The sequence below is a fragment of the Eleginops maclovinus genome, chromosome 9, assembly GCF_036324505.1.
Source record: "Eleginops maclovinus isolate JMC-PN-2008 ecotype Puerto Natales chromosome 9, JC_Emac_rtc_rv5, whole genome shotgun sequence".
Classification (NCBI taxonomy): domain Eukaryota; kingdom Metazoa; phylum Chordata; class Actinopteri; order Perciformes; family Eleginopidae; genus Eleginops; species Eleginops maclovinus.
The window spans coordinates 23,435,270-23,447,674 of NC_086357.1; the positions used below are offsets into that span (position 1 = coordinate 23,435,270).

Sequence of the window (12,405 nt, forward strand, 5' to 3'; positions counted from 1 at the left end):
CCACGCCCCTTTGGAGCATCATGATCTCTCTGTCTGAAGAGCAGAAACTCAGATAAACGCTGCCGTGATTCAACGCCATATTATATTCAAAACCACATCAAGCATTATTTCTGAAACACTTCTCAGCACTTCTCTTATATATACAACAACTCTAAGTCCTTCCTGCAGACATCCTGCTGAACACACAGACACACAGAGGTGCTGCGGAGGGGATTCAGCTCGTGACTGTATATTGCGGACGATGGGTTGGGATGTGTCACGTGGGCGGGACGTTGCCAGGAGTTCAATGTAAAGCCAGCCCACATTTCGGTTATGACGTCATATCGGCAGCAGAAAAGTGCATTTTGCATAGTAGTGGACCTTTAAAGCTGTCCAAACATGAACAGAACATCACATTTCTCACTTCAAATGCAACATCTCATGTGATTGCATATCTATTGAGGCTGCTAATTGAGAAATTGGCTTTCTTTGCACATTGCCATAGGTCTGGAAAGATGCCATATTTCTGACAACAGCTCCTGGCATTGACCATTCATGATTTGGAAATAAAAATAAACCAATCCAGAAAACTGAAAGTCTATTCCCAGTAGTCTCATTCCAATGGGATAAAATGTTTTCATTCTTGATGTGATCAAAGAATATGTCATGTTAATTTCAACGATTTAAATTCCAATGAGGTGCACACCGGGACACTTTCTATGTTAGATGACGTCTTTTTTTTAAACCTTGCCTACCAACTTTAAATACTTATGTGACAACCTGACATAATGGATACCGCAGCTGGAGTCACAGTGGGCCTGTATCTTGGAGACTTGTAAGGTAAAGGAATAAAAGCCCTTCTCCCTTTTTTGGCAAACCATCGGTCGTCCGCACAAGAGGAGAGTTGACACAGCTGTCTAAAGACCGACTGCCGCACACACCGGCGACTCTATAACTCTGACGTGACAACAAATAAACACGGCAGAAGCCCAGTGAGTTGCCAAGCCAAATACCTTGATGCCAGGAGCAGTGTAGTATTCAGACCGTAAACATGCCAGCAATATTAAACAATAGGTCAACATGGCATTGGGACGAGTACTGGAGGAAGGGGGAAGAAACTTGTTGGAGGGGGAACAGACCACAAAGCCTTCTGGGGTAAAAAAAAAAAGAGCAAGAAATGTGGTGCAACGGTGCCCGTAGATTTGTTCACTCTTCAACATGCCAAGGTTGTGTTCTCTTCGGCTCTCTGTGGGTTTCAGGGTCCGGTTTCCAGCTATGTGTATACAGTATGGCTGGTTGCAATATATCAGTCGAGTCAAATCACGCCTCATTCTCAGAGCGCACGTCACCATTCATTCACATTTCAATAAATCAATTCACCACATTTCAGAACACGGTTCTCTATTCATATTCAATAATTCAGCGCACACTAAGACGCCTGTGCCCACTGTCCTATAGGAAAACACATTTATTTGAGTACATTACCACTCCCCATTCCTGTGTATTTACGATAGTCAACCAGCCAACGGGAAAAATCCTGAGGTCCCACTGGTATTCTTCGGTAAACGTTTTCATATTCATGCAATATTTTCCTCAAATTTCTAATCAGACATGTGTTTATGTTACCCGGAATATGAGTCCCAGCCTGGTATTCACGCACAATTTGCAGGCACATTACTATACAGCATATTTCCCGTATACAATATGCATTTCCTGGCTGAAATCATGCATGACTTTGCCTACATTTCTAGGCTGTTTTCCTTTGAGAATGATATTTGCATTGGGGCGACACTGATGCTTTGTTTGTTTCGCCCCTGACAAAGATGCAGTGCGTTTGAAATGACAGTTGCTACGTGACACAGTATATAAGATCGCTGTTATGAGAAAGTGGAAGAACAGAGGAAAAACAAAAGGATCTGCTCTGACTTAAAGGCTTCTGACTTGTATTGTAATTCTGCCAGAATAACTGAACCAATCTGGTTCTAAACCCCACATAAACCTTTTTACATCGATGTTAAACCAATTCAAACACTGCAGAGACTGAATGTGAAACAGATGTTTTTAGAGGAGAGCGAGAAGGCTTCTTTCTGGAGACAGTTAGACATCATTGGGGTGTAAACCTCTACGGGGGAGAGGTAAATCCCTACTTAAATATCAGAGTCTCTTTAGTGCCAGCAATCCTGAGTCACACAATCATAAAATAGGGTAATGAGAAATTGGATCATTATGTGTCCTTATATGTCCTACTGCATCGGATTTTTAGTCCTGTCTCTCTTCTAATTTCCTCCCCTTTCCCTCATTATCAATCATACTCGATGTGGTCTTGGTAAAGACTCTCTGTTTTGGTATACGTCCCATTTAACGTCACAATCCACGCCTCAATTCCATGTGGATATTTCCATTTGGATCTCTCTTCACTCTGTTGGGCATTTGAAGGTCTTGACAGTGTAAACACACTCAGGTCTGGGCTTAGAACAAACACTTGGGTTGTGTGTGCGACGGCTGTGCTAATGCTTCAAAAATGCTCTCAAGTCCGCATTCAGCGCATACCGTCTCACTTGTCATGCATAATGCCTTGTGAAGAATTTTTGGCAATAGTGTCGTTCTTTGGAGATGACATCAGTGGAGCAGAATGGCCTGTCTGGCTCCGTTTCTTCCAGCCTTCACTTCTTGTCTCAAACATTCAAATTAAACCCGGCAGACTGACCGCAGAACACCGCAGTGCATAATTTAAACCTGACACCATAAACGTAAACACGTCTTTCGCTACATAATTTATCCATACTTCTCTTAGTGTTTATTTTGCACGGTAGCAACTCATATATATTAGCTGCAGGTCTGGGCTGGTGCGGTGCTGTGGGTCTGGCTGGGTGGAGGGATACAGTCGTGTTTGGGTTGTGGCGTGGCCCTGAGGCTGAAGTGGTCCCGGTGTGTATAAATGTCCTTCTTGTTTGCTTGTTTGGTGGGCGATGTGAAGGGAAGATGTTGGTCTGGGTTTGTTTTGTATGTGTACCATCTGCCACACTGACAACTCAGCAAAAAAATACAAAAACAAAAATGTGGAAGATTTAAGAGATTTACCTCTGTTCCACACACACCATCGACTGACCGGTTTCGTCGGGTTTGTTTGCAGAGTGGCCGCTGTGGGCACAAATTATGCCTGGACACGAAACAAGGCCAGTGTGTGAATGGGAGGAATGGGAGAGGATGGTAGCCTCAGAGGAGAAAGGACCGGTTATGTCTATTCCCCATTAACTGCCACAAATACACTTGGGCGGTTTGACTGTACCAATAAAACAGCACACCTTCACAATGCACACGATCCATGACGGTGCGCCATGGAATAGAACGGGATACAGCGTTGGAAGCGGGGCCTTGTTCATTGGTTAGAAAGTGCCTCAGTGGCGCTTGAAGTCAGAAATGGCTAGACTGTAGGTACGAAAAGTATCCGTATACGTGGGCCCTTTCCTTAAGCCCCGCCTTCGATCCCGAAGTCGTCGCCGATCCCGAAGTCAGATCATTGGAGGGAAAATAACCTTGAAAACTCACTAACATATATTTGGTCTCTTAGCTACTTTTTACAACTTCAGGGAACTGATATTTGGGCCTTTCAAGGGTTCATACTGAGTAGCTGATTTAGCTAAAAAACGTTATTTGCTGATTCACAGACGCCTCTTTCCCAATTTCAGTCAATGGGAAAAAGTATTTTTGCGCCTTGCATCATCATCGCAGACTGACACAGAAGTTGCATTACCATTGTTTGTCCACTGACTTCCTGGGGGCTTGTAGTATACAGCCAAAACAAACCTACTTTTGAGCACTTAAATCGTCTTAAAGAGAAGGCCAAAGACCTAAGAAGGTGATCCCATAGCACTTCTCCATCCATTCACCCTCTCCATTAATCAGGTTTGCATCCCAGCAGCAGCCCCCTGAAGACGACGGGGACCCTGAACACCCACCCCCAGCTCCTTCTACCCGATGTATTAGTAAACTGATCTGGCTCAGTAGAGAGGTTAAACTGATTACGTTTTCTGGATGGGACACAATTATGACACAATCTCTGCGCAGCGTATAACCAGTCCCAGCCCGGGGTCTTCGGGTTTCCGATACGAAGCCGTGATTAGATGTCGAGGAAATGGGGAAACTCAAAATATTGCATTCCAGACAAATGCAATTAGAGTGTATCACATGTTGTAAAACCGGCTTTGATACCTGGTTATGAGGGCGAAGGCAAGGTAGCGCTAGGTTTGTAGGTTGAGTTCACTGCAGTGCGCCATATATTAAATAGATACCCTAATGCTTATATTGTGAATAATATACCCTTATAGTATGCTGTGTTTCTCAACAACAACACATACTTATAATTCTCCTGCATCCTCAAATACACGTGCATTACATCTTTTTTAGCTTTGTTTTTTGTCTGCTTGGTCACTACTATGCTTAAGGTTAACATGCTTAAAATTTTGTTGTAAGCAAAATATGATTTATAATTATTAATCCAGCTGCTGAACCTCTGGACCAGCAGCTCCAGTTTTTTCCACACAAGCTTTAGCCGAAAACTCCAACAAATCGGATAATCTAATTGAGTTTCTTGTCCAATAAAAAGCTGTGGACATATCGATGCGCATGACACAGACTGATAGAAAGAAAATTAAACTTGCATTAAAAATGTTACTATTTTAAGGGTTATAGCCAGGGTTATTTTTTGCTTTTAACGATTCTTTAATTTTTACTTATGATTGATGATGATACTAATTTTGATTGTGAGGATAAATACTTTTGTCCTACGAGCATCATGAAATATACCTGTCAAAAAGTTATATATAATCAAATGCTGTTACAACAACCGTGACTTAATTTAGAGCGTTTCAGTGTCAGGATTAAGGAAATATATGTGTGCAGTACGAGCAGAAAGTGTTGAGTCCTGTATTCAGATCTAAATGATAGATAAGTGGGAGAGAAGGGGAGTCAGGGGAAGGTGTTGGGAGAGTACTGGACCACATTATTGCAAAAGATTGACTGGAAAACTTTTCCCGGACTGACAAGAAGTTGGCCTGGCCTACTCGACAAGGAAAACAAGCAAGACCCATCCATCCAGGGCTTCATTGGCATGCCAAAACACCAGTCCTTCGCCAGCAGTTTCATCGTGCGAACATCACATGTGGACAGTGTTGTGTTTCTCTAAGCATGACGAGCGCACTGCCAAGCGGCACAGCAGACCTGACAGGAAGACGGAGGATAGGATGGGATTTGTAGGAATACAATATCCAGCTATCTCGCTACCTGATGGACTCATTTGCCTGGGGAACGACTGACACGGTTAATCCTGGTTATAATTTAAAGCGTGGCAGAGGCTCGGGACCTTCAGATACAGTGCTATAAGTTGATCCCCGCCAGGTCTTTGTGTGGACTTGATTAGTTCTTTGTTTTTGTGCCAACTTAGCAGACTTTAGGAGCTCTGTTTCCAAGCATGGAGTTCCTCCTGACATGCTGAATCAATGCCCTTTCTCGCCTATTGACCCTGATTACTTTCAATGAGCCGTGTACAAACCTCTCATACTGGGGTGAACATGTGTTAGTGCACAGTCTGAGGAAACAGTTTTTTGGGCTGATCCACTTTTCTGTTTCTCTGTTCAGTTTTAAAGACTGCATATGTGGTACTGATTCTTGGAACCAGAAAATCATACATTTTTTATATTTTGAGTTTGAACCTTTTCCAGAAATAGCAGTTATATGTGTCGCTATCTGAGCGTGTTGAAGTCTTTAGCAGAGGTATTTCGAATACTAAGAATCTTGAGGTTACAATAGAAATACCATGGTTTTAGAATACTCCATTTCAAGTAGAAGTCCTGAATTTAAAATGTTAAAGTATCAAAAGTAAAAGTACTTTTTATGCAGAACGATTCCAATTATATTTGTATAAAGGTTTATATTGTTCTGTTTTGTCACGATTAAATACATTTAGTTTTTCATTTTGGAATTCTACTGTTTAATACTGAGTGGTTTAGTAGTATACATGTCATAATAACACATTGGTGGTATCTATGTAAGAATTAAGAAGTAACTACAAGTCTTTAATAAGTGTAGTGCTGAGAAAAGTACAGTATTTACCTCTGAAATGAAGTGTAGTAGAAGTATAAAGTAGCAGAAAATGTTAATACTCCTATAAAAAAAACCTCTAAATATAGTACTTACTTGAGTAAAACTACTTCCACAACTGCTCTATAGGACCATCAGCTCAGGTAGCTTCGGGCCTTGCTGGTTCAGTAGCTGGACTCTGAGATTATGGCCTCTAAGCTGTCCAGACAGACCCGAGTGTCAGAGGCTCATACGGGTACAAACACATTAATATCAACGTCACTCGCCACCCGCACCCGCTGCCCAGACGGCTCCAGTTTCAGGCGGCATTCAGAGGAAAAGTCGGGTCATGAGCTGAACCTCAGTTTTAATTAGCTAATGGCACCTGTTTCATCTCCTGGTCTGAGCTGATTGCTCACAAAAGACTCCATTTACTCCTGAAAACACACGCCATCTTGGCAGCGGCATGCGCTCTATGTCTCACCGTCTGCTGCCCAGGGATTTTGACACTCTCTTCCAAAAATCAGTCTAGTAAATCTTAATATATAGATTTTTTTGCTGGTTTCACACTTGTGAAAAAAAGGAGGAAATTCCATGATGCACACTTTTTTTCCAACGAGCTCCAACATCCAACTTTCCTTCAACAAGTGCTTTGATTGAGAGTGTCAGCCAGTGTTTTGGTGTGTGCTGTGTGTGTGTGTGTGTGTGTGTGTGTGTGTGTGTGTGTGTGTGTGTGTGTGTGTGTGTGTGTGTGTGTTTCCCATTAAGCAGCTAATGCTGGCTTTGTTTAATCATTGTGAAATGGGCGAGTGGCTTCAACATGTGAGTAACGCTAAAGTATGTGGATCTACCCTTTTATCGAAGAATTTTCCTTACTCGCATCACCTCAATGGTATGAGCCCTCTGAGAATATTTCTGGAACTTTTTTATCAAATTTCAAAAGAAATTGATAACCTAAATGACCGTGGATATGCTTCATAATGTCTCCTCGCTTGATGATATATAAATCACCATTGAGTTTGCCTTACTTTACTGATGTGAAATTGTGTGAGCCTTATTAGCCAGGTGCAAAAATACAATTTTAAAATAAGCCTCAACATTATATCCAAACACAACTCTTCCATTTGCAGCACTTCCTTCATCATTTACAGTAAATAATCCATCAAAAATGTGCTTAAATCTGCTGCATTTCACCTTTTTTTTCCACTTTTAAATCCGAACAAAACCACAGACTCAAATTCCATGCTTTGAATCCTTCATCCCACGACAACACAACCTCCTCCAATAACATTAAAAAGATACTATTGAGGTTAGAAATACCAGAGAAATACTACCAAGAAAGAGCTACGCCAAACAAACCAAATAAAGTGAAGTGACTCTGCCTGTAAGCGCTCTGCCTCTCCTCACAGACTCTCTGCTTTAGGAGGATACTTTCTGACCTCTGGAGCTCACAGACCATTCTTCAGACGCTTGAAATCCTCTGACAAAGCAGAACAATATCAAAGTCTGGGACCATGTCAGGGCTACTCCTGCTGGATATATTTTTAATATTTATGCAGACACAGGAAAAAAATGTAATAAACTAAAACAACAAGTGAATTAGGCATGAAACACAACAGGATATTGCGGCGAGATTATGTTGTTTCCTTTTCGCCCGTGTGTCCCTCAGTGCTCGCCTGCTCCACACAACAGCCCGGGGCGAGCTTTAATTGGCGGGGAGAAAAAGAACCAAAACATATTTCCTGAAAAAAAGTAGCAGAACCTTTTTAAAGAGCCACAAACTCAACCATCTACATGTGGAGGGAACTGAGGAGAATTTCTTAAAAATATTAGCCAGGTACAGACTGTGACAGCCTCATGCAGGGGTCGGGGTACGACTTGTGATAATGACTTTTTCCTGCCAAGACGCAGCATGAAACAAATGCTAAGCAGCTGTACGAAGAAAAAAAGATACAGTTTATATATATAAAGAGAGAGAGAGGGAGAGATGTGTTATGTTTGGATGTGAGTGCCCGCTGGAATCTGCTGCTGGAAAGATAATACAGGGATTAGCTCGGGTTTTTTCTACAGCATTTCCAAAACCAAATGTCTCATCTGCTTCCTCTGTAGGAATTGCTCAAATTCTTGAATGTCTTTGTCTATTGCGTGGGTAAGAAAACACAAGAGGCACCAGTGCTAGTGGCCAAAAAGCACACCATCTCAGAGAAAATAGAAATAAGATGGACACCACTAAAACAAATTAGCAAGCATGCTCTTTAAAAGGCACACAGTGACACTAGGGGGACTATACAAACACAAACACAGGTATAAATACACATGAGAGTGTGTTTATTTTCTCTAGCCCTCCAAGTTTATCTTCCCAAAAGAACATACATTCAATCCCTGCCAATTAGATGTGTTGATTCAAGCTCGCAAACATTTCACTTTTCTGTTTAAGATCTGTCAAAGAGGAGTGTTACAACCCAACGTACTGCACAGGGAATCAATACTTCCTATTGTACGAGTGAACAGAACAATATCCCAGTTTTTACACAGGCTGCGGAAATGTGTGTGTTTGGAACGAAGGTGATCGGGAGGTGAGGTGTGTGGTGGTGTTTCAGACAGAACCCAGTGGCTCGTCCACACTGAGCCAAATTGTTCCAGAGCTCACATATGGTAAACATCTCCGAAAACACACATAAACACACCGATACACGCACCTCCACAGTGACAGTCATGCATACACCTTCAGCGTACACACATGCAAACATTCACTCAGTGTCAAAAAAGTCTACAAAGAGCAGCAACAACGACAAATGAGGAAGAAATATAAAAGCCGAGTTAAAGCCTTTAATTCAGCACACTCCCAGAGCAGAATTAACAGTTGGGGGACACATAATGCAGCAAATTACTTCCAAATGTTGAGTCCACGCTAAGCCAAGGGAGCAGAAACCATGTGACGCAAAGCAGAGAGAACAGTTTGTGTCTCTTTGGCTTCAATTCGCTCAGATGTGCACTATAACAAGTATCAGAATTACTCAGAATCAACATGAATGTCTTTATCCAACTCGACAAAAAAACTGCAGTTGAATACATGTTTCTGTTAACACACTACAAGGCACCAGTAATTACAAAAATAAACAAGACCTGGATTGTTTTTCTCTTAAGACAAATAAAAAGCCATGGAGATAAAGCAGGTGCTGCAGCACGCTCCGTTTCTCAACTAATTAGGATTTTGGACGGCTTCCCGAACTCGAAGAGGACCACTTTTGACAGTGGCTTTGGGTGAAGCCGTGACTTGAGCAAGACTAGCAAATGTAACCGAGCATCCCTCTGTGGCTCCTTTCTCCAGACTACTGCATTTCTCCTCGTGTTTGGCTTGGACATGAAGCCAACTCACTTAATACTTGTGGGACAGCTAAACATTTAAAGCTCCCATTTAAAAGGATCAAGTGTAGGCATTGTTTGGTTATGTTAACCATATGTGTTGGCTTTTCATGATCTGAATCCTGTCTCGAAAAACAGAGTGCTCGTGAAAATAAACATGGCTTCGCCCTACACAAATTGAGGACTAATTGTGTATTTGGACTAAGTCTTTCTTAAGGCTTTTTCCATTTGCTAAGGGATGCCGGGGAGTGACAGCTTGACATTGATTAGAGTGTTGACTTGTGGAATCGGAGCCTTACCTGTAAAGAATACAACCACAAATCTATTTATACTGACGAGGTAGAACTGCTTTTACCGCAGCCCACATCTTCAGGGGAGAAAAAAACCCCTCTTTTTCTACCTGTTCAACTAAAAATACAGGAATTATAATCATAACTGTTTCTCAACCAAAACATAATAAATGTTTTTGTTGAAAAGTAATCAGCAGTGAAGCAAGTCCAGTCTGGGTTTTGGACACAATTGCAGTGTATCTTGTTGAAGAGAAATCTTGAGGGACTTTAAATGTGCTTGTGTGTAATTCACAAAACAGATGGTTGCAATTACATGAAAAACTACTCATAATAAAACAATAAATACAACCCAAAGATTTCAAAAAGAAGCAAAGATTATTAAAAGTAAGCTGACCATGACGGGGCTTTCAACAATACTGGGCGGTGTGAATCTGACCGACCATTGGTGTTTTTTAATCTGCTGAGTGTTGGGTGCGCTATCCAACAGATTGCGATGACTCACCATGCACTTGTTGGGTTTCTCTCCGGAGTGGACCCTCATGTGAATGAGCAGCTTGTAGCGGGCGTTGAAGGGCTTGTAGCGGCGGATGCAGCCGGCCCAGAAGCAGGTGAAGTCCTCTCCTTTGCGCTGGTCGATGTGGACCTTTTCGATGTGCCTCACCAGCTCCTCCTGCTGCTCGTACGCGGCGCTGCAGTCGATCCAGCGACACACCTGCTTATCCACCATCGCTCCGCCTCCAACTTCTTCCCGCTCCGGGGCCGCGTGAGACCCCGGAGGGCCTCCAGAGGTCTGTTTGAGTCCCAGGGAGGAGGGTGGTGCCGTTTGCTGGCTCTGGTGGTGCAGCAGGCCCCCAGGACCGGGCCCCTGGTATTGGTGCAGGTGGTAGGGCGGAGGCATGGCGGGGCGAGAGGGGTGGTTAGGCTGACGTAGTTGCCCGCTGCGACCACTCAAGTGATGGTGGTGATGATAGTGGTGCTGAAAGAGCTCATCTTCGCTTGGGGAAAAGTCATCAAGGGGCTCCTGTTTGAGGACCGCCCCTGATCTTTGGCCCCCATCCAGGAGAGTCGCAGCTTCGGTCCCTGAATGCAGCATCCCGGACATCAGAGCCCCACTCATCAGTAGCCCCAACCCGTCCGATCCTCCTCCTCCTCCCACTCCTCCCCCGGCTGCTCCTCCAGCCCCACGGCCCTGCAGCATAGAGCCCCGCTCCTCACACGGCCCCTGGCTCTGCCCCTGCTCCGGCTCCACTGATGACACTGAAGAGGAGGATGATGAGGAGGAGGAGGAGGAGGAGGAGAGGGACAGCAGGCAGGTGGCGGGTGATGAAAGCTGACAGCTCTCCTGTAGCGAGGCCTGCTGGGGGCTGCCGTGAGGGGGGGGCCTGTGGGGGGCTTCCCGGGAGCAGGAGTTAGAGGGTGGGGATGTAGAGGAGGAGGAGGAGGAAGAGGAGGAGAAGCCGGCGCTGCTTGGCGAGAGGTTTGAGCGGAAACCGTTGACGCACGCCACCATGGACATCTGGGAAGAGGAGCAGATGATGGCGGTGATATTGATCTCCTCAGAGGCAGCGGCGGGAGTCAATGGGGAGGATGTGACGACGGCGCTGGCAGCCGCGGCGGCAGAGGACTGCGAGGCGAGAGACAGGCAGCGTCTCCTCAGACTGCTCGCACTGAGCAGCCGCGCTGACTGACGGGGGGACAATGCCAGCGGGGAGGAGCCATCTTCATTATTAAACGGTTGAACGGCGTTCTCTGACACGGCACTACCGACCGTGCACGCGCCGGTGCTAACATGAGGCGCCCCGACTATCTCGTCCCTCGTCATTCCCAGGACTTGGCCTCCGCTACAGTTCTGAAACCCGGCCTGAGACGAGCTGTGGACCCCGGCGTTGGAGATCTTGTAGCCCATTGAGTTCTCCTGTTTGATTGGGTACGGGAGAGAGGAGCGGGCCCTGTTGGCAGTGTCGCAGTCGGGGCCCGGTGAGGCCCCCGGCAGGGTCCTCTGGAAGGCAGAGCAGGATCTGTAAGGAGAAAATGCACAAAGAGGAATATGAGCGCTGTTAGCTCACAGGATGATGACAGACACTGCCATCCTTCCCACCAGAACAACTGTCAGAGTTTAGCCTCCTGCTTAACCCTTCACATCATTCTCTCAGTTTACAATAAAATCATCGTCAATAAGTCCCACTGGCTGAAAATAACTCATTCATGGTAAAGGAGCCAACATTAGCATTGTGTAGGTGACATCAGGTGATGTGGATGAATCCACCGCTCACGATCCAGTGTTTTTATGAATAAATGAAACAGGATCCCAGGGTAGTGAGAGGATGTGAATGGGCATTTATGACTAAGAATAGAGAGAGGGGGGAGGGATGGATGGCTACTGAGAGCGAGAGGCCACTGGCTAGTGTGTCCATCTGACAGGCTTTGATGACACAAAGGGGTTAAACCCAACCCAACATTTGGGAGAAATAGGGAGTCACCTGTTTTGGTGGCATAATTACAGCCTATGAAGGGTCACCGTTTACAATACTGTGTATTATGGTGGGAATCTCTGCCCCACTGAATGGGGGACCCAGGTCATATTTCCCCATGCGTTGCTGTGATCTCCTACATAATCATTCCTGTCAGTTGGCTTATTATGGATTTTGTCCAAAGCCCCTGAGTGATGTGAGAAGAGCTCTCTTTTCTCCGG

General features: G+C 44.6%; 1 protein-coding gene across 2 annotated transcripts in view; it reads right to left on the reverse strand.

The window, feature by feature from the left end:
- The window catches only part of LOC134869249 (zinc finger protein GLIS1), a 77,370-nt gene that overhangs the window by 28,395 nt on the left and 36,570 nt on the right, over window positions 1-12,405 (reverse strand). For both annotated transcript variants that reach the window (XM_063890735.1, XM_063890734.1), the window contains exon 5: window positions 10,216-11,731. In XM_063890735.1, coding sequence (XP_063746805.1) covers window positions 10,216-11,731 — 1,516 coding nt within the window. The remainder of the gene's footprint in view (window positions 1-10,215; window positions 11,732-12,405) is intronic.